Here is a 22608-nt window from a genome sequence, read left to right on the forward strand (position 1 = left end):
CCTACTCCCTTCCGGGGATGTGTTTAAGTGATCCTCCATCTTTTTAATCCATCAGTGTTTTCTCTTGACTTCTCAAATATTTACTTCATCAAGGGAACTGTTGACAAAGGTTTGCCTTCGATTGGGATATAACCTCTAGATTCCCATAACGTTAAATATTCAGTAAAAGCAAATGAGCATCTGTGAATGAAGGGAGATGGGTCATGTACAGTCAACAGAGTTTAGTCTCATTCGGTATGTTGTTCAGCGCAGGAGTAGTGAGTCAAAGAGCTTGTTCCTGTTCGATGCTGTTCCATGATCCAAACATGTCCAGGTGATGTGTTCACATTTTAATGTCAGTCTATTCATCATCTGCTGTTCGTTCACCTACATTCATCTGGTTCTTCTGCACTGACGGGGGTAACATAGGGCACGGTGTCATGCAATATCGGAACAAGCTCTGCCGCCGGCCATGTCAACCTCCTGCTGCAATGCGGACCTTTGGATAATTCCAAACTTCAAACCTGAGCTTCCTTCGCAATCCTGCTCACAAACTCTCTCAGTGTAGCACAGAACAGTGTAGTAACAATTATCTCAATCAAAATGCATGGCATTTAGCAGACGAGTCCGGAATTGTCATAAGAAAATCGAAAAGATTCTTATATTATTTATGAGTGGGATATAACTCGAATAGATCCACGCTCTGGTTCACATTGAAGAATATGTGACAAATTCAGCAAATGCAAGAGTGCAGAGATACACGGAGAAGACAACAAATTAGAATTGCTGAGAGAAATGCATTCAATTAAATAATGCTTGTACATGCAATAGGCTTTCTTGGTGGTTTTTATTTCGATCAATTTATGAAATTTAGTACTCACTTAATTACTTAAGTTAATTAATATATTGTAGCGGTGTGCTACACGCAGCGCTAAAATTACGACACGGAGTCGGTAACTGCAGTCGAAGGAAAAAACTTTATTCGAAAACTTCAGCCTCACTTTTAAGCCTCTGTCAACCGGCCCCCCATGGCGCAGAGGCTCCAAAGCTCTGTGCTCGCAAACCCCCGTAGGCTATCTAATTGTGAGTCGGTTCGGATACGCTAGGAAATGGGTCGCCACATAACCACCCCCCCCCAGAACCGGCGATACACCCCCCAATGTCCACAGTCTGGGCCAGAACCTGCTTGGGAGGTCGGCCTCTGCGCCGAGGCGCCGGAAACTCGGCCTGTTGCGCCAGGTCCACATGGGCCGGTTTGAGGCGGTCCACCGTGAAAACCTCCTCTTTCCCCCCAACGTCCAGCACGAACGTGGACCCGTTGTTCCGGAGCACCATAAACGGCCCCTCGTATGGCCGCTGCAGCGGCGGCCGATGCCCGCCCCTTCGTACAAACACAAACTTACAGTTCTGTAGGTCTTTGGGTACGCAGGTCGGGTGCCGCCCGTGCTGTGAAGTGGGTATGGGGGCCAGGTTACCGAGCTTCTCGCATAGTCTGCCCGGGACTGCTGCGGGTTCTTCCTCTTGCCCCCTTGGGGCTGGTAGGAACTCCCCGGGGACGACCAGGGGCGCGCCGTATACCAACTCGGCCGACGAGGCGTGCAGGTCTTACTTGGGCGCTGTGCGGATGCCGAGCAGGACCCAGGGAAGCTCGTCCGCCCAGTTGGCTCCTCGCAGGCGGGCCATGAGGGCCGACTTCAGGTGACGGTGGAAACGCTCCACTAGCCCATTCGACTGTGGGTGGTAGGCAGTTGTGTGGTGCAGCTGAGTCCCCAAAAGGCTGGCCATAGCTGACCACAGGCTGGAGGTGAACTGGGCGCCTCTGTCGGAGGTATTGTGGGCTGGTACACCAAAGCGAGATATCCAGGTGGCGATCAGGGCTCGGGCGCAAGATTCGGTCCCGCCTCTGGCCATCTTGTGAACCGGACCACGATAGTCAGGAGGTAACGCTCTCCGCGCGACGCTGGCAGGGGGCCCAGGATATCCACATGAATGTGGTCGAAACGCCGGTGGGCGAGATGGAACTGCTGCGGTGGGGCTTTGGTGTGCCGCTGCACCTTGGCCGTCTGGCAGTGCATGCACGTTTTGGCCCATTCACTGACCTGTTTGCGGAGTCCGAAAGTCCTGAGGAGCAGAGCTTTGAATTCCGTGTACTTGCCGTCTGCCGGGGGCGACTGTACGAACTCCGCGACCTGGGCCGCTGTGTCCTGGTCGAGGGAGCTTACCACGTAGTAGTAGCGGGTGTCTTCTGAGGTGATCTGGCGAACGTGGAATTGGGCTTCGGCTTGCTGGAACCATAGGTCCGGGCGCTGTGTCCAGAAACCCGGCAGTTTCAACGAAACCGCATGAACAGAGGCGGCGTCGGTCATTTCTGGTCCAAAAATCGTTTGGACCGTCGGGGTCACCAATTGTAGCGGTGTGCTACACGCAGCGCTAAAATTACGACACGGAGTCGGTAACTGCAGTCGAAGGAAAAAACTTTATTCGAAAACTTCAGCCTCACTTTTAAGCCTCTGTCAACCGGCCCCCCATGGCGCAGAGGCTCCAAAGCTCTGTGCTCGCAAACCCCCGTAGGCTATCTAATTGTGAGTCGGTTCGGATACGCTAGGAAATGGGTCGCCACAATATTTACTTTGTTTATTTTCATTCAACCTTTCAGAAGTTGCGTTGCCGAACCACAGAGGTTTACGGATCAGATTCAGCTCAGTGGGCGTTGTGCGCTTTTGCAAAGAATAACATGCAGAACGGTCTGTTTGCCATATGACCCTAAGACACAACCGTCATTATTCATTAGTGCATTCTCTCTCTCACAATTGTAACTTCATCCAACTGCAGAACACTCTTGTTCTAAGAATAGCTCAGTGAATACAGATTCTATTTTAAGAGTATTCACTAGATTGGTGGAACCGAGGGATAGAAGGAGAAAATAAAACATCGACTCACACTGAGTCAGATATTCACAGGTACTGGACTGAGCCGACAGAAAGATACAGAATGAAACCCACACTCTCACACTGTAACAGAGACCGACAGATATAGAATGAAACCCACACTCTCACACTGTAACAGAGACCGACAGACACAGAATGAAACCCACACTCTCACACTGTAAAAGAGACTGACAGATATAGGGCGAAACCCACACTCACACTGCAACAGAGACTGACAGATACGGGATTAAACCCACACTATCACTCTGTAACAGAGACTGACAGATACAGAATGAATCCCACACTCTCATTGTAGTAGAGACTGACAGATACAGAATGAACCCCACACTCTCACACGTAACAGAGACTGACAGATACAGAATGAAACCCATACTCTCACACTGTAACAGAGACCGTCAGATACAGAATGAAACCCAAACTCTCACAGAGTCTGACAAATACGGAATGAAACCCGCAATCTCACACTGCAGCACAGATTGACAGATAGAGAATGAAATGCTTCCGAAATGTCCAAAAGAACAGGTAATGATAATGAACCAGAAGATTTTAATGCCAGCAGAATGGCGATTAGGAACGAAGTTACGAGAGCCTGAGGTGCTCTGAGAAGTCTTTTGCGAGCAGTATTAGGGTGAAGCCCAAGCCGGATTAAAAGTACGTGAAGACCAAGAGGATAAGATGTGAGAGAATAAGACCAATCAATTGTGAGCATGGAAAAGTATGTACGGAACAGCAGGAGATCGCAGAGGTACTTAATGAATACTTTGCTTCAGTATTCACTACATGAAGGAAAAGAATCTTGGCGGTAGTTGATATGACTTGCAGTCGACGTAAAAGATTAAGTGTGTAGATGTTAAGGCAAAGGATGTTCTTGTTACAACGAATGAAGCGAACCCAAGTGCAGGCCACAGGAACGGAGATTTGGTCAGGATGCAGAAGTGAAAGGGTATCAGGAGGAAAAGCAGGTAGGCAGGAGACGACGGACAGAATTTATCTTGGATCGGACCATCGAGAAAGAAACGGCGGACAAAACTCTTCTTCGTACGGAGAGACAGAGCTGTACTGAAGTAAAACTTTAGATGACTTATCTTGTCGCGGAGAGGCTGGGTTTTTGTTTTGTTATACAGAGTGGAATATAGAGACGGGCTGATTCACGGGTCCCACGCTGTTGAAACGAGATAACAGTCACCAAGGATCGTGCCCGTCGAGTCGCTCCGCATCCACATAAGAATTATCACCAAAAGTGACCTGTCACAGGAATATCTTCTTCCAGGGGCTGCCACACAACATACCCAGGCAAGGGTTAACACACACGTGGTCTCATGGGATATTCGAATAAATCCACTCCTATGGATTACACGAAGTGAGTTATTTTTCCGTTATGCACTGCGTACCGATGATCAATCGTCATCTGCATATAATACGTCCCTTTCCCACGGATAATGACGAATATATGGGGTGAATCACGAAGAGCGATTGCTAAGGGCTCCAGGGCAATGTCATAAAGGTCAATGACCTGTCTAGGACCTCGGAAAAGCCTTAACAAAAAAGGGGGGATCTCTGATTATTGGTAAATATAGCAGCCAAAGCTGTATGATATTTCAATTTTACCTAAGATGTAAATTTAGTGTTAAAATTAAAATTTTCAGGTATATTAAATAAATATTTGCATTAAAGTCTGTCAAACACCTTCTCGGCGTCAAGCGAAAAAAGACCTTCTGGAGTATTAGATGAAATAGTGTATACAATGTTCATTTACCTCCTAACATTTAAATGTGAATAACGATTTTTATTAAATCCTGTCGGATCCTCGGACACAATTAGTGGCAATGTCTTCACTAATCTAATCGCTAATACTTTGTAAAAGATTTTACCATCCACAATCAAGAACGTTACAGTTCTGTCTGATGCACATTCAGTGGGATCTTTGTCGTTTTTAGCAGTTAAAGAAATAGATGCTTCATAAAAGGATTGTGATAATTTACCTACAAATAAGAAACATCTTTAAAAAAAATACGTAACCAGGGAGAAAGTAAATCTGAAAACTATTTTTAAAATTCAGCTGTATACTTATTCGGGCCAGGTGCTTTACTAGAGTACGGCGATAAAATTTCTTTCCTTATTTCCTCTTCAGTAATGGGTACAGCTGATGCTAAACGCTCATCGGTTGGTACTTTCGGAATATTCAGTTTCTTTAGTAATTCATGTATTATGGTAGGATCATCAGGAAATTCTGATTGGTATAAATTGGTACAAAATTCTTGAAAAGATTTATTAATTTCATCAGGATCAACCGTCAAAATACCATCCCGTCTACGAACTTTGTTAATCTGACGTTTCGCCAAAGCAGCTATCAATTGCTTAGCAAATAATTCATCGCCATGTATCTAAAATAACTCTTCGTTTTAGGTAATTGATTTTTAATCGGGGATGTTAATAACAGACTATTTTGCATCTGAAGTTCAATTCTCTCTTTATAAAGTTCCAGATATAGAAATTTTTATCAATGTCTTCAATGTTAACAACGAATGCACGAATTTCACAATTAATTCGTTTTTTTTTTCCCAATCCGGCAGAGTATGAAATAATTTGCGCACGAATATATTGTTACGTACACTGTAACTGTGGGTCAGACCAGTAGAGAGAGAAGAATCCGTTGGAGTCTGGTGGTACTATATTCAAAAGTATTTATTAGTAATATAAGCAAAACAATACCAATAATGCAAATATATATCTAACACAGGTTAGCAATAATAAACCTCAAAGTGTGGGAATAATGATAAACAAGCTCTATCGATGTCTAGGGGTAAATCAGTTTGTCATAGAAAAGTATAAAGTTCAATTCAGTTCATGAATGTTGTGGTAGAAATGGTTGTTGTGTTGTAATCGTTTGAGAGGAGAGAGAGAGAGAGAGAGAGAGAGAGAGAGAGAGAGAGAGAGAGAGAGAGAGAGAGAGAGTTGAACAGCTGCAGCAACATGCAACAAGCAGACCTGTCTGTGGCTTTTGATTCCGTTGCACCCTTGTGGTCATTGGGCTATCACCCCTCTGTCCTTCAGCCAGACCGTTTTCCTGTGGTGGACTCCTCACTCTGGCATTAGTGGACACGCACACAAGTACCCACCGGCACTGCTGTAAAACTGATAGCTTTACTGATCGATCTCCTGGTTCTTTCCTCTGCAGCCCCGTACTTCCCGTGAGGTTTACCACACTGATCAGGGTCCACTGGTGTGCCTGAAGGGTGTCTCTCCAGACGTGTCTTTTAGACAATAGACAATAGACAATAGGTGCAGAAGTCGACCATTCGGCCCTTCGAGCCTGCACAGCCATTTTGAGATCATGGCTGATCAATTCCTAACAATACCCCGTTCCTGCCTTGTCCCCATATCCCTTGATTCCCCTATCCAAAAGATACCTATCTAGCTCCTTCTTGAATGCATCCAGAGAATTGGCCTCCACTACCTTCGGAGGCAGTGCATTCCAGACCCCCACAACTCTCTGGGAGAAGAAGCTTTTCTTTAATTCTGTCCTAAATGACATACGCCTTATTCTCAAACCATGCCCTCTGGTACTGGACTCTCCCAGCATCTGGAACATATCACCTGCCTCTATCTTGTCCATCCCTTAATAATCTTATAAGTTTCAATCAGATCCCCTCTCAAACTCCTTAATTCCAGCGTGTACAAGCCCGGTCTCTCTAACCTACCTGCATAAGACAGTCCGGACATCCCAGGAATTAATCTTGTGAATCTACACTGCGCTTCCTCTAAGCCAGGATGTCCTTCCTTAACCCTGGAGACCAAAACTGTAGACAATACTCCAGATGTGGTTTCACCAGGGCCCTGTACAAATGCAAGAGGATTTCTTTGCTCTTGTACTCAATTCCCTTTGTAATAAAGGCCAACATTTCATTAGCCTTCTTCACTGCCTGCTGCACTTCCTCATTCACCTTCAGTGACTGATGAACAAGGAATCCGAGATCTCTTTGTATTACTCCCTTACCCAACTCTACACGGTTCAGATAAGAATCTGCCTTCCTGTTCTTACTCCCGAAGTGGATAACCTCACATTTATTCACATTAAACGCCATCTGCCAAGTATCTGCCCACTCACCCAGCCTATCCAAGTCACCCTGAATTCTCCTAACATCCTCATCACATGTCACACAGTCACCCAGCTTAGTATCATCAGCAAATTTGCTGATGTTATTTTCGATGCCTTCATCCAAATCGTTAACGTCAATGGTAAACAGCTGTGGTTCCAATACCGAGCCCTGTGGCACCCCACTGGTCACCACCTGCCATTCCGAGAAACACCCATACACCGCTACCCTTTGCTTTCTATCTGCCAACCAATTTTCTATCCATGTCAATGCCTTCCCCCCGATGCCCTGAGCTTTGATTTAACCCACCAATCTTCTATGTGGGACCTTATGAAATGCCTTCTGAAAATTAAGGTACACTACATCCACTGGATCTCCCCCGTCTAACTTCCTGGTTACATTCTCGAAAAACTCCAACAGATTAGTCAAGCATGATTTACCCTACCAGCGGGGTCTCACCTATCCATCAATAATTCTGAATGACTGTGTCTATCAAATCATTCCACTCCTGCAGTCCACTGAGGAATGTTAACGAACAAACTACTGTCTTTTCAGCGAAAAGAAAAATAATCCAGGAAGAGTCACAATACATTCAATCAGCAGTCTCTCTCTCTCTTATCTGACACAGATGACCTTGCCTGTTTTCCATCTCTCGCTCTCTCTCATGAGCAGCAGAACAACAGTAATAGGTCGTGTTTCTCGGGGGGGGGGGGAACTCTGCACCCCATGGTCCATCAGATCTGTTCATCACATAACACTATACTTAAAAGTTATCCCATAATGTCCACTGGAAATTTCTTTTTGAGTTTTTTGAAAAGAGAAATGCAACCGGTTCTTTAATCAATTTAACAATATTTAAATCCTGAAGCAAAATAGAGTTGAACCATCCGTTATCGATTGGACCTCTTGCACGTACGAGGCGCTGTCTTCGCGCGGGCATTCGAGTGTCCGTATTTTTCGCCTCTGGGTTGGTTCGGTTCCTAGCTCCCACGCTGTAAATTGCCCAGAGTGTTCCGTTACTAACATGACTCTGAATAAGAGTTTCATCATACCACTCTGCGCTTTCGTTACAGCCGCAGTGTTTTGTGGTCACTGAGACGGGGAGGGAGGATGAATATCGCGGAGACGGGTTGAGGAAAGTGATATCGCGGATACAGTGTGGGAAGGACTCGAGTCAAGCGGGAGGGGCGGAGGAGGTCAGCGAGCTGGCACGGTTTGCGTGTTTCAGGTAGTGTACAGAATAGAAGCACTGTAATCCCAGAATGCCCTGCAGGTCGGGAAGTCCTCTAATCGTTCAGTGAAATTATGGATTGCATTATCTGACTCACACTTTGCTACCTCATCCCAGTCTCTCTCTCTCTCCCAACCTCCAGTGTCTATTTCCCTTCCGATAATCTCCCGTCTCCCTGTGTTCACCCGTCTCTCCAATCCCTCCGGCCACCAGTACCTAAACCCGTCTCTATTCTCCCTCCAATGACTCCCCAATCCTGTTTTCTCCCTCCCACAAGTTTCTCTCTCTACCTGCCGTTACTCTTGCCCTACCTGTCACACAGCCGCGTTCCGGAGTCTCCCCTTCCGAGTTCTCTTCCAATCTCCCTCCTCACTCAGATTCCCAAATATCTCTCCTCACTCCAGAACTCTCTACTTTCCCGGCCCCCTCCCCCTCGTCTTTCTCGAACCCGTCGATCTCCCTCTACATCAGCGGTCTCTCTCCCAGAATCTCCCCTCCGTCCCAAGTCTCTGCCTCATCTCTCTACCCTAGCTCTGTCATAGATTTATCCGTCTAACCGCCCCCACGCTGTCACACTCAGTTTCCATCTCTCTCTGCTGTTTCTCCTCTCCTAGAATCTCGGACGTCTCTCTCTCTCTCTTTCCTCCCCCCTCCCGGCCTATTCTCAGACTCTCGCCGCCGTCTCCCTACATTCCCCAGTCTCTGTCATCCCCCACTGGTCTCTCTCATTCTCTCTATCCGGTCTCTCCATAACACCGACCTCTCCCTCAACCTACCCCAACCACTCACCCTCCCTCTGGACTATCCCTCCTCCATCTGTTTCTTATCCAGACACTCTCTCGGCCCCCGGTCTCTGCAAAGTCCCATTTCACGTTTCTCTCTCCCGATTATCCCCCTCTCGCTTTCTACCCACACCAAACTACCGACTCCGCTTTCCTTCCCCATTTAACATCTTTCCTCAACCCCCAATCTCTTTCCACGCCAGTCCTAGACTTCCCGGACTCCTCTACCATCACCTTTCTCTCGCTACCTCACCAGTCTCTGTCCCCTTCTCTTTCTCCTCAGTCACTCTCTCCCGTCTCTCTGGCCGGTGTCGACTCCTTTCCCGGGTAATATCTTTTCTCTTCATTGACTGTTCATGGAGAGTCATGGAGTGAAGATGGCGTATGAATCTACGTGCATTATAGTTGAAATAATAAAGTTTACTTGCTGGTAAATGCAGTTTCCCGGTACCTCACTGTTCATTATAATAAGGGATGATTTTTGTAACAGTAGAGTCCATCATTAAAGTTGCCCACCAACAGGACACGCCCTCTACACAGAGTTGCCATCGAAATGGAGCTTAATTGCACTGCTACCGAAAAGGTAACAAATTTGATGACCTGTAGTATTAAGTTTGTTTCTAATTCTGATTCAGTTGCAGTGGGGATGGGCCAGTTTGAATTATTTGAAAGCCTGTAAGAACCTCGTGACACGAAGGGTTATACTGTGCTGTAATATTCTATGTTCTGTGCTCTATCTCTTGTACCGTATCTCACTACTTAAGTCCAGTTGATTAATTATTCTTTAGTAGTTAATTATTAATTATCTACTCTCAATACGCCTGATAATATTGCGATTGTGGAGGTGTGGAATGCACTGCCTCGGAAGACGGTGGAGGCCAATTCTCTGAATGCTTTCAAGAAGGAGCTAGATAGGTATCTGATGGACAGGGGAATTAAGGGATATGGGGACAAGGCAGGGACTGGGTATTGATAGTGAATGATCAGCCATGATCTCAGAATGGCGGTGCAGACTCGAGGGGCCGAATGGTCTACTTCTGCACCTATTGTCTATTGTCTATCATTCAAAAACAATAGAGCATAAATGTCAGTTCCGGCCACAGGATGATAGTGATAGTTTTGCTCAGAATGGAGTCGTCAACTATTATGCAATCAGGAATTGTACTCGGTGTTCAGATTACGCTGGTCATGGGGTATGAAGGGAAGTATCCGGACAAACAGGAACATTAGATATAGTCAGGAATGGCCAGGCCCTAGTAGGTCATGTCTAACCAAACTTAAAAAGTTTTCCGAGGTAGTTACCAGGAGTTGTGTTGACGGCAAGGCAGCGGATGCCGTCTCCAGGGAATTCAGCAAGGAATTTGCAAGGTTCAGTATGGGAGGATGCTCGAGAAGGTTCAGTCGCTTGGCTTTCACGATGAGGTAGTGAGATCGATTCGCCATTGGCTATGTTGGGGAAGCAATAGTGTGGTAATGGACGGTTGTCTGTCTGATTGGAGGTCAGTGACGAGAGGGGTGCCGTAGGGATCTTTGCTGTGTCCGTTGTTATTTGTAATCTATATAAACGATCTCGATAATAATGCCGTTAATTGGATCAGCAATTTTGCCGATGACACCAACACTCTGGGTGTAGTCCACAGCGAGGAATACTACCGGAGCAGGAGGCGGGATCTGGACCAGCTGGAGAGATGGGCTGAACAATGGCCGATCGGTTTTAGCCCAGACAAGTGTTAGAATTGGCACTTTGGGAGGACCAGCCAGGGTTGGTCTGACACAATGAGAAATAGGGCACTGAGGAGTACGATAGAATAAACGAATGCAGGTCCATAATTCAATGAAAGTTGTGTCGCAGTTACACAGGGTCGTAAAAAAGAAGCTTTTCCCACATTGGCCTTCATAGACCAAAGTACTGAGTGCAGAAGTGAGGATCTTGTGTTGATGTTGTTTATTGGGGCCTAATTTGGAATATTGTGTGAGGTTGGCTGCAGCTACCTGCAGGAAAGATGTAAATAAGTTTGAAAGAATACAGAAAAATATTACACGGCTATTGCCGGGACTGAATGCTTTTAATTAAAAGGAAAGAATACCTATGTTAGCACTATTCCCGAGGGTGTAGAAGACTGAGGGGAGATTTGATAGAGGCATACAAAATTATAAGGCGTATAGAGAGTGTAAATGCAAGCAGGCTTTCTCCACTGATGTTGGGTGAAAATACAACTAGAGATCAGGGGTGAAGGGTGAAATGTGAAATGTTTAAGAGAAGCATGAGGGGGAACTTCTTCACGCAGACGGTCGTCGGAGCGTAGACACTGTTGCCAAAGCAAATGGTAATTGAGGTTCCGATGTCAACGTTTAAGAGGTGATCGGATGAGTACACGGATCAGAGGGATGTGGATTGCCACGGTCCGGGTGAGGTCGATGGGAGTAGGCAGGTTAAATAATTCCTTACTGACCTGACGGGCTGAAGACCCTGTTTCTGTGCAGTGGCTCACTGTGGCTGTCTAACTGTATATCTGGGCTAGAACTACAGCGTCTCGCAGGACCGACGAATCTAGAAATTCGTTGATACTGTTTGATCCCTCTGTTCTTGCTCACACTGAAGAACGGAGATTGAGATAGTGGATGGTTACAGCATGAGAAGAAGGAATCGCAGATGTGAGATGATGAAGGACGTTTGACACTGCACGTAAGGCAGTAAAGGCAGTAGTTCCGTGTTGGAGGTAGGTGTGACAGTGGTCCCAGTACAGTGAACGAATCTGTTCCTTCAGCGGTGGTAATGAGAATCATTAACTCCAATTCTATACTACAAAGGGTCAATTAATCCGAATCCTATCCTTGGTCAGAAATTGGAGGTCAGAAATCCTGGAGGTCGTTGGAGGCTTGGAGTTGTTGGGACGTCATGCTTTAATTGTGTTGAATAGTATCTCGTGGACGATATGTTACCTTTTGCGTTTCTTTGTCTTGGAGTCGAAAGGGTTTAAAAGTGTTATATGATTCCAATTACAGATGTTTGTTAACCATTAAACAAATACGAGTATGTCATTTTCTGAGATATTTTGAAAATATGAATGCATTGCTTTTTTAAATATATTTATGTATTTATTAAATTTTAGAATATTACAAAGAATAAATGTGATGATAAAATAGTGAGAAAAATAATATTAACCCTCCTCTCTCCCCTTAACCCTCCCCCCTTAACCCTTATCTAAAGAAAGAAAAAAAAATGAGAGAAAGATTACCTGGATATCGGAGGATCCCCACATGCTCCATGGAGTTCAAAATAATTTTAATATTTATTTTTACTTTCCCCAATTACTTTATAATTTTATCTACAAAGGACCTATGTATTGAATCCTATCTTTTGTAGGTATGGGAGCCAAATGTTCAAAAATATATCATATTCATTTCTTAGATTGTATGTAATTTTTTCAAGTGGAATACAACTATGTATTTCATTATTCCAACGATCCATTGATAAATATAAACCAGATTTCCAAGTAACTGCGATAACTTTTTTGGCTAATGCCAATACAATTTTTATATTTTTTTCTGATACTTATTCAATTTAAGTTTCGGTATTGTCCCTTCAATGACTCCTAATAAATATAATACTGGACCATGTGGGAGTTGTACTCCAGTAATGTGTTCCAATAAAAGTCTTAGATTTATCCAAAAAGGTTGAATTTTAAAACAAGTAGAATGTAAAAAAGCACCAATTTCTTGATTATATAAACAAAACTATTTTCCATTATTAAAAAAGTAAAAGAGGATCTTCATAAATGGATGATGTTACCAATAACATTAATAGGTAGAGTTAATGCTGTAAAAATGAATATAGTTCCTAGATTGCAATATCTATTTCAAACTTTACCAATACAATTGCCTCCGAAGTTTTTTCAAGAACTGAATAAATATGTAAGGAAAGTTCTTTGGAAAGGAAAGATGTCAAGAATGCATTGCAGTTTTGAAATATAGCACGAGGATTGGACATAACTGAGCTCAGTTGAAAGAGAAAGAGAAAGATTGTAGCCATGAATGGCTTTATGTGAGTTGCATGTTTCCTTTGTTTGTATTGGGGGGTTGATTGAATTAATCTTATTTTTCTCCATACACCTGACAAAAAAAGGTGTTACCTTGCTGGAAGTGATTTCCAGGAACTGATGCGAAATTCGGAGGCTGCATATCTTTCCGAAATTCTATGAAGTGCTGGTGTATGTGAGCCTCTGCTCTCCACATCTCACTCTCCTAAGCTGTTTTTTTTTAATGCGCGCTGAGGCCTTTTGCTTTGGAAATTGTTTGTTCTGTATTCTGTAATTGCCTGCGATGGTGTTGAAGGAAGATAAGTATGAGACCGGGTGATATCTTTGCTCGCTGTGTTTTAGTGTGTGTCGTTTTGTATATTTAATTTTTTATTAAGTTCAGTGGGAGACACGGATTTCACACTGGCCATATGGATTCAGCGTTAAGTGGATCGAGGTTTGAGCATGTTTACACCCGATGCGATGAAACCATATTTCAGAGGTATTGGGATAAATTGGTGCGTACTTGAATTGTCATTCTGAAAGGCCGGTTATTTTAATGAGCAGCAGAAGCTGCTCTGAACACCTTTAAAATGCTGGTTTTAAGATGTAAGACTCCATTGGAAAAAAATATTCGGAGGTCATTGTAGGATAAGTCCTGTAATATGTAATTGACAGGTCAGCTTAGATAACGTGGCGGTGTAGTCAATAGCTCAGCGATTTGCTTCCATCGTCAGCCCAAATTCCATCAATTATCCTGCTGCTGTTCTATGGTGAGATTAAAGCGATTATTTCACCCAGCTCTATTTCTCGGAACACTGCAACCACAGAGTCCGAAAGTTGTAATATGTCTCAAAATTTCCACACTCCAAGCGGGACGCGGCTGCCCGCTGTCTTCCAGCCAGTATTCATTCTGTCTACTACATAATCTGCCTTCTGTAAGGAAGCCAATTATAAATCAGCGCAGTCAGGATTACCTGGATCCCATGCCCCCGACTCTCGGAATTAATACACCTACATCAACTATTCAGATTTTTCTGTTTGCTTTATTTTCACTTTTACAAATAGTTCAATCTGGCTCATATAGGACAATATGCCTCTCAAAGAGCCATGTTGTCTTCTCCGTAGCCAGACTACGTTTCTCCAAATACTCATAAATTCCCTCTTCAATTATCCTCTTCAATTGTTTACCCAATACTGATGAAAGACTCAGTTGACTATACTTTTTAGGAGTACCCCTATTATCTTCCTTCAACAAATGAACAACATTTGCCACCCTCTAATCATCTAGTTTTCCTTCCGTTGGCAGGGAAGACACAGATATCCTGTCCAGAAGCTCAGCAATGTCTTCGTTTCCCTTCCAAAATCACCTGGAATATATCCCTTCCGGCACGAGGGAATAATCTGTCATAATGTTTTCCAAGTTTCCAGCACATCCTCTTTCTCGCGTCGGCATGTTAGAGCATTATCTGCCTTTTGACGCTGTGTTCACAGTGATCAATATATTCAGTGAAGAGCTTCACCCCGTCCCTGGACTGCAGATACAAGTTTTCCTCTTTTACTTCTGATCTGCCCACACTCTCTCCAGTCTCCTCCTGTTCCTCACAGTGCAACTCGCCAAGGACATCTCAAGTCCCCTACTAACCTCTAACTTTTATTTATTTTATTAAATTCTCTGCTGTCTGCATTTTGACCTTCCATAATCCTACCTGACCCTTTCTCCCTAAAACTTAAGTACCTTTCCATCTTCCCCTTGACGAGTTGTTCCAACTTCATTGTCACCCAGGGTTACCTTATACTATTGTCCTTGCGCTGCGACAGTGAGACAAGCCCTTACTGAACCCCATGTCACTGCTCCCAAAACAATCTCCGCATATCTGTTGCGCATTTCTCTGAGTGCATCATCTCGCAATGTTCGTCCCCACGTTCATGACAGGTAGCACCATAATTCTCAGCCTTCCAATTAAATACATTCCATGCTCCCTGGTCCTCTCCATGGAGCAAGGTAAATAGAGGGAAGATCTGCCCAATTGCGCTGAAATGCAGACCCACCGAGAGCTCCGTCACCTGATCCGTTTCCTTTTCTAATATTAGGTCCGGTATGGACTGTTCGCTAGTCTGCCTATATTCATGTAGTGACACGAGTAGTTACTGGACACAACCAAAAAAATTATGCCGCGCCTAGACCTTTTACTCTGGGCAAGTGCCAGAGAATATTCTGGAAGTTTCTGTTACCCTTGCCGTTAACATGGCCGATGTCAAATATCGGCTTCCGATCAGTTCTTCACCGTTCCCGGAGCACTTATTTGGTTGATCTGTTGGGCGGCTCCAAAGAATACTCCAAACGGGGTGATCAGCTTCTTGTTTGTGTGTTAGTCGCACTATCTATTAATTAGTAAACGCTCCACGTGGTCCATACATTCTGCATCTGCGATACTATCCCTGGTTTCCCATCGCATTCCCTTTCCACTCTGTTACCCGACCCTGTCCATTTTTAAACATCTGAAACCAGGAAAGCCCTCAAGCCACCCCTGCCCTTGTAACAGTCGATTGTCTGTGATAGTTTGGAACATACTTCAACCGATGTAACAATCACGCCAGCAGCATTTTGCGTTTGTATTGCTATCCACCTGAGCTGTATGAGGTCAGCTGTCTTCCACCATTTCTGCAATTTCTGGATGAAGAGGTATATGATTGTTTGAATTTATGTCATATTTGCCAAACCTTTTCTTTTTAAAATGCTTTATTTGAAAACTCCGCTGAATTACCATTAGACGAGGGTGTTATCTACACAGATGGCCATTTAATGTAAACACATACTTCATTCCATTCCTCAGCTCTTCTCTGAATTTCCTCTGTGTCAGTGTATAGATACAAGTATTGGTGCACACGCTGAGAATTTGCAACAAGAACCCAAATTGTTGTAGGATGTATACCGGGGAACTCAAATATCTGTCCTGGTAAAAATAGTTTTGCTTTTGCCAGTTGAGGGTATGGGCTACATGGGACATCCAAAATAATATGAAATTAGCTGATATAGAAAACAGCAAAATCATCGATTTTCTGCGTTTTTCCACCTCGGCATCTTTCTGAATGTCGGTGCCATGCAGAAGCCTTCTGCGGACTCTATTTGCCACAACGATATGTCTTACGGTTAACCCGTTAAACACCAGGATTAAGATGATTGGTAGCAATGGTGTTAAAATTCTGTCCAGTAATTGGTATCCTCTCCACACTGGTGAAGTAGTGTATTCATATGTAGCTGTGCACCGCCACGGCGTGTTGTCAATGATGACGTAAGGTTCAAGGGCAAAGTAAAACGGAGCACCTCTCCCGCAGCTCACTATAACCACGATCACCATAACCACCGTTGCTGTTCTCTCGGTGCAGTATCGCTCCCGCAGTTTTCGGCAACATATTGCGATGAAGCGATCGAAGGTAAAACTGACCGTGAACCAAACAGAACAGTCCGTCGTTACAACCCGAAATACAAGTGTCAGAGCGCATACCGGAGTGATGAGCAGGGATCTGGAATAAATGTGGATATTGTTGGTCTGATCCACTAAAGCAACAGCGATAACCACCATCAGATCCGCTGTTGCCATTCCAAACAGGTAACGGGTGATGCATTTGGAGAGTCCGCATTTTCCCCGAGAAAGGATCACAATCGCCGTTAAATTAACTGCAAGAAATTTGGAAGCAAAACAGAAATATGGTCAGTTCCCTGCATGCCCCCATTCTGCCGATGCTATGCAGGGTATGGGCTGTTTGGAAGTGGAAAGCGGGAATCCAGTGTGTGCAGTCTCGGTCGCTGCACTCCGGCTGGAGGACAATGACGGATGTGAGTGTCAGTGGATTGGCGACCTTCCCACAGTTTAGAGCGAGAGATCCGATTTCCACGACTCACGTACCGGTGAGCAGTCGATCCTCCTGTAAACACACCATTTCCGTAATTAGAGGTGAAAGAGCTGACGGGATTGTTTGTAGCCGTGACTAAGTGACATCAAGGAGACATCAAGTGCTCATTTACTGACTTACAGAAGAACAGACCTACTTGTCGAAAATAGACTGGACTGTTATTTAAATAAGCTGCCACGTTGTTATAAGATCGAAGTGTCTGCACTGATAGAGACTCGGACCTGGAAAAGCAGAGACCAGCATCACTTCAGAAAGCCTAGCGAGGTGAAATTGTGAAACAGTGATAATATCGGCACGAACGTAATTGTCAGAAGATGAAAACACTGTGATCCTAGTATGGAAAATGGATATAAAACAACCAGATGCCCGAATCCTCCATTCCGGAAAGACGCTTCAGCCGACGGTAGCATCTGTGCTCAGTAACAGTGCGGATACCGCAGCAGAGTAACGACTGCACCATACATAAAGTGACCAGCTCCGGCAACTTACCGGGGACACCAACCGCTACAATTGTGGGATAGAAAATGGCCGCGATGTAGTAAATCGCCGAATATCCCATATTCTGTAGAAGCAGCGTTCAGTTATGCAGAAGGTTTCAGCTGCTCAGATGGACTGCTGGTCGTTTTAACAGACTTTTATTGAGGTGAGAACAATTCCACTGAGGCTATTAGCGTGGCGATCACGTCAGGGACATTAGTGACAACCAACTGCACAAACACTTACGTTAAACTATTTTTACTCACTCTGTCACCGTATCCTAAATTTGTCTCCTCAAGGGATATTGTAATCTATTTACTTTAAAACAAAATATGATGTGAATTTTCCATGTTATTTTCCATGATACCTGGCTTCAGCAAATTATTAAATTTGTGCTTAAAACAGACATTCATCTTGAAGTCGATTTATTTTGTAACATTTGACGGAGCACATTCGCTTCTGAAATTGAGAGAAGGAGTTTGTTCTGGCGGGTGAAATGGAGAACACTTCTTTATTAAAGGGGAACTTTCGTTCATTCTTTTCTTTCGTTTGTTTCAGTCATTCCGGGCGGTGTGAGTGATGGAATTGACAATGTCAGCTGACATGTATTACAATAACACTTCACTTAAAACTTCACATCAAACACTGGAAATGATCCACAGCGATATTCCAGAGACCTGTGATCAAAAAGGGAGCGTGTCCTGGGAAATTAGCGAGGGCTGTGGACAGTTTGAAGAACAATGTTTTCCAGCACACACATGGGCCTTTTGGAAGGAACCTGACCTCTGCCAGTCAATGACTTGACCACCACATACCCGTGAACCTGCGATGCAGTCTGTTTAATTTTAACGATATTCTTAAACCAGCCACAATTCTACCAATATTTCGCCATCCATTCTGTTTGAACAAAAGTAACAAGTAAAATCTGTGAACATCCGCAGGTTTTCGGGCTGTTCTATTATTTGCCACGAAGTTGTCTGTCTTTCTCCTGATTTGCTTTCGGGTATATTGTCTTTCATACAAACATAGAAACAAAGACCACAAATTTGTGCCGAACATATCCCTACCTCAGAAATTACTAGCGTTATCCATAGCCCTCTGTTTTTCTAAGCTCCATGTACCTATCCAAAAGTCTCTCAAAAGACCCTATCGTGTCCGCCTGCACCATCGTTGTTGGCAGCCCATTCCACGCACTCACCACACCCTGCGTAGAAAACTTACCCCTGTCATCTCATCTGTACCTACTCCCCACCACCCTGTGTCCTCTTCTGGCAACCATTTCCGACCTGGGAAAAAGCCTCTAACTATCCACATGATCAATGCCTCTCATCACCCTGTACACCTCCATCAGGTCACCTGTCATCCTCCGTCGCTCCTAGGAGAAAAAAGCAGAGTTCAACAGTTTTCAGAAGGCAATCGTCACTATGAGTATGTGCAGAACAGTGGATGTGGTCAAGCTCACCTGTCAATCACACTTCCTTCTGTTCCTGCAGTGCACCGCTCCGTCCCGATTGTGGTTCTCGTACCAATGAGCGGACCTCGGCTTATTGGAGAAAGTCTCACCACTCTGTTTCCATTGTGGAACTCGTACTAATGTGCGTCCTTCGGTTGACTCGAGCAAGTAATCCCTCTGCCTTCAAATCCATTCTCCCAAAGTGAATCACTTCATAGCATTCGGGTTGAAATCCATCTGTAACTTCTCAGCGCTGCTCTGCGTCCTGACACTGACCTGTTGTAATCTGCGACAATCTTCTATACTGTGCATAATTGCACCAAACTCCACATCATTACAAATACAATAACCCACCCTTCCATCTCCTCATCCAAATCATTCATAAAAACAGAAAAGCAGGGGGTCTCAAACTGATCACTGTAGGACTCCGCTGGTCACCGACATCCAGGGAGAAAACGCTCCATCCACAACTAGTCTGCCTTCTGTGGGCGTCAGTCCTGTATGAACCAGCCAACTCTCCCTGGATACCAAACCTTCTGACGTTATGAACGGTCCTACCATGGTTAACCTATCAAATGCCTTATTAAAATCTATTTATACCAGATAAACTTTTCTACCTTTACCGATGTGTTTTGTCACATCCTCACAGAATTGAACCAGGCAGTGAGCTATGACCTGCCTCTCCCAAAGACATTCTGATTCTCCGAAATCAGGTTCTCCCAAATCTTGCAAATTCGGTTTCTAAGAAACTTCTCCAATAATTTGCCCGTCACTGAATTAGGTCCCCTATAGTACAAATGCGGCAGTGATAACGCAAAGTTAATCGCCAAGTGTGCAGAAATTTCTTCCTCCGCTTCCCACAGAAACCTAGGGTTTCTCGCAACAACACAAGAGGACTTAACTATCCGAATGTTTTTCAAAAGTTCCTGTACATCCACTTTTTTACATCCTCCTCCTATTTTTGCACATCAGCCCGTTTAGAACTATCCTCCCAAATGTTAGGATCGCTCTTACTGTTGAAAATTGAAGTAAAGTCCGCATTAAGGACCTGTCCCACCTCCACCAACTCCAGCCATATGTGGAATCTGCCGACTTGGATTTGTGACGTTTCTCAAGTTTGTTTCATTTATAGATACATCAATATAGAACTCTCAACAGTATTCTTGCTGTTATCTCTCTGGGATACACTGTACATATTGCATTGCCAGCGGGTTTGTGGGGCGTACTGACTCGTGGGTGCGCACTTGTTTGAGATGTACGTAGATTTGAGGATACATTTGGATTTAGGGTTACACACAATTTTGGGGAGTCGGTAGACTTTGTGGTGCGACGGGGATGGTGCTGCACATGGATTAGGGGAAGTGCACGGATTTAGGGATGTGTGTAGGAACAAGCGGGTGCGCACCAATTTGGGATCAGATCTAGACATAGGTGCGTAGGCTGATTGGGAGCTGCAAACAAATTTCAGGGTGACTGTGGATTTTGACAACAATTTTCTGAACGGTTTTCGTCCTGCTCTGAAATAATCTGTTAGTATGTGCGAGTGTGAGCGTGTCTGAGGTGGGCACTGCCTTGGGGACTGCGCACATTTAAGGCGATGTCAGTAAATACAGGGGTGGACACTTGGGGATGCGAACAGATTTAGTGATGTACCCCACACTGATGTGGGGATGTTTACCGGTTTCGGGATTGTCAGAGTTGTGGTGACTGCGGATTTGGCTTTGTGAGGTATCTCAAATTTAATTCATTTATAGGTACTGTCAAAATCAATGCAATTTGAACTTGCAGACATTATTCTATGGCGGAGGCCTGCATTTTTGGAATTGTCGACATGACTCCTGCTCTGGGATACTCGACTGTGCATGTGGGGCAGTCAGCTGGTTTGGGGTGCGCACTGATTTGGAGATCGTGCAGATTTATCGCTGTGTCGGTGAATATCGGTTTTAGCGGTTCACATGGATTAGCGGTTCACTTAGGGATATGCTCTGATTTAGGGACGTGTCCTCAAATATGTGGCTGCGCACGGTTTTTCAGAGTGTTACTGCAATGACAGGCGCGACGAATTTCGATTGTTTCATTTATAGATACTTTATTAATAAATCTATAAATGTACTTTAAACTGAGCTTTGTTCTTGCTGTTTCTTTAACGAGGAGGCAGCTATTTTGAGAATTATTTGAAATTATTTTTTTTCTGTCGGATAACGGCATGTGCATTTGGGGATCTCAGCACGTTTGCAGCTGTACAGGGATTTGGGGATGTTTGCAGGTGTGTCGTTAAATACAGGGACGACTATAGATATGGGGTTTCACATTGCTTGGGGGTGCCGTTGGAGTCGGGGTCGTGATGAATCTCAGGATTGATTCGGAAACCCCCTTTCTTCCCAGGCGTCTCAGGAAACGGCTCCTTCGCCCTCGCTGGCTGTCTCCAACTCAGCGCCGCGAAACCCGCCATTCTCCAAGTTGGTCCGTCTGGGGTTTACACACTCGGTCCCGCCAATCCGCGAGATCCGGATATCTCTCCCACCGAAGCCCGGGTTTGTCTGAACACTGTGTTTTGCTGCCCTGTAACAGCGCATCACAGGAAATAACAGATAGCACACGGCAGACAATTAAAAGAAGTTTATTTATGAGCAGAAACTCCACTTAAAGTGCACAAGTTGGAGCCCAAAACCGATCTGCAGCAGACTCCATCACGCTGTCTCCACCGAATCACGGTCCCCTCCGGATCAAATCATACGACCTGTTCTCTCCAGCTTTCCCACCGGGAAGTAACGGCTTTGTTGGCCTGTTAAACAATGAGCATTTACGTTGGCGTGTGGGATTCAATATCGAATACGGTTTGGCGGTGAAGAGAGTCGGCTCATATCTGGGACAACCATCTAAACCACACGTGGAGGTTCAAACTGACAGCGTCGGCATTTCCCCACCGTGTACTGACACTCTGCTAGCGCCAGGGGGCCCTAAAGAGTCTGCACGCGGATTTGAATATCAGAAATGTCGGATGAGAATAAAGACTTTCCTGAAGAATGATTGCCTCCTCTTTCAGAGGGACAAACACTCAATCTGGAAGCAGGTTGGTAAGGAGAATTGAATAGCAGGTCCGAAGAGCGACTAAGCATCTACGTGAAAGAAATGTGAAAGTTTCTTCAGAAAACACCATGACTGAATCCATAGTTGAATAAATCACAATTTGACCGCCCGCTGCATGGGAGATTTTATTTGTTGACCTTCCCTTCTCTGAAAACAATCAGAAGCGGCCCCAAAGCCACCGCCTGCCGAACACCACTAATCAGCTCCGTTTCGTCCCACTTCTTGCATTCTGCCATTCAGCCAGTCTTCCATCCATCACATATTTTTGTATTAAGGGCGTTTTATCCTGTTTAGAAGCCTCAAGCGCGGCACATTGTCAAAGGCCTTCTGAAATTCCAAGTAAACAACATCCACTGACTCTCCTGTATGGAATCTGCCTTTTGATTTCCTGAAAAAATTCCAACAGATTTACAAATCTACACATCCCCTTTAGGAAACCACGGTAAAATCCGTCCTATATTATCATTACTCGCCATATACGAGAAACCTCATAATTAATAATGGAGTCCTACATCTTTCCAACCAGTGAGGTCAGGCTATCCAGCATATAGTTTCCTGTCGTTTGCCCACCTCTCTTCTCAGAGTGGTGTGTATTAACATTTGCTACTCTTACT

General features: G+C 44.6%; 1 protein-coding gene across 1 annotated transcript in view; it reads left to right on the plus strand.

The window, feature by feature from the left end:
* Positions 1 to 21448, plus strand: part of LOC132388454 (probable G-protein coupled receptor 139) — a 51154-nt gene extending 29706 nt beyond the window's left edge. The window contains exon 3 of the mRNA XM_059960803.1: positions 21290 to 21448. Within this exon, the coding sequence (XP_059816786.1) occupies positions 21290 to 21448 (159 nt within the window). The remainder of the gene's footprint in view (positions 1 to 21289) is intronic.
* Positions 21449 to 22608: the final 1160 nt, after the last annotated feature.

This window comes from Hypanus sabinus, unplaced genomic scaffold (genome assembly GCF_030144855.1).
Source record: "Hypanus sabinus isolate sHypSab1 unplaced genomic scaffold, sHypSab1.hap1 scaffold_326, whole genome shotgun sequence".
NCBI lineage: Eukaryota > Metazoa > Chordata > Chondrichthyes > Myliobatiformes > Dasyatidae > Hypanus > Hypanus sabinus.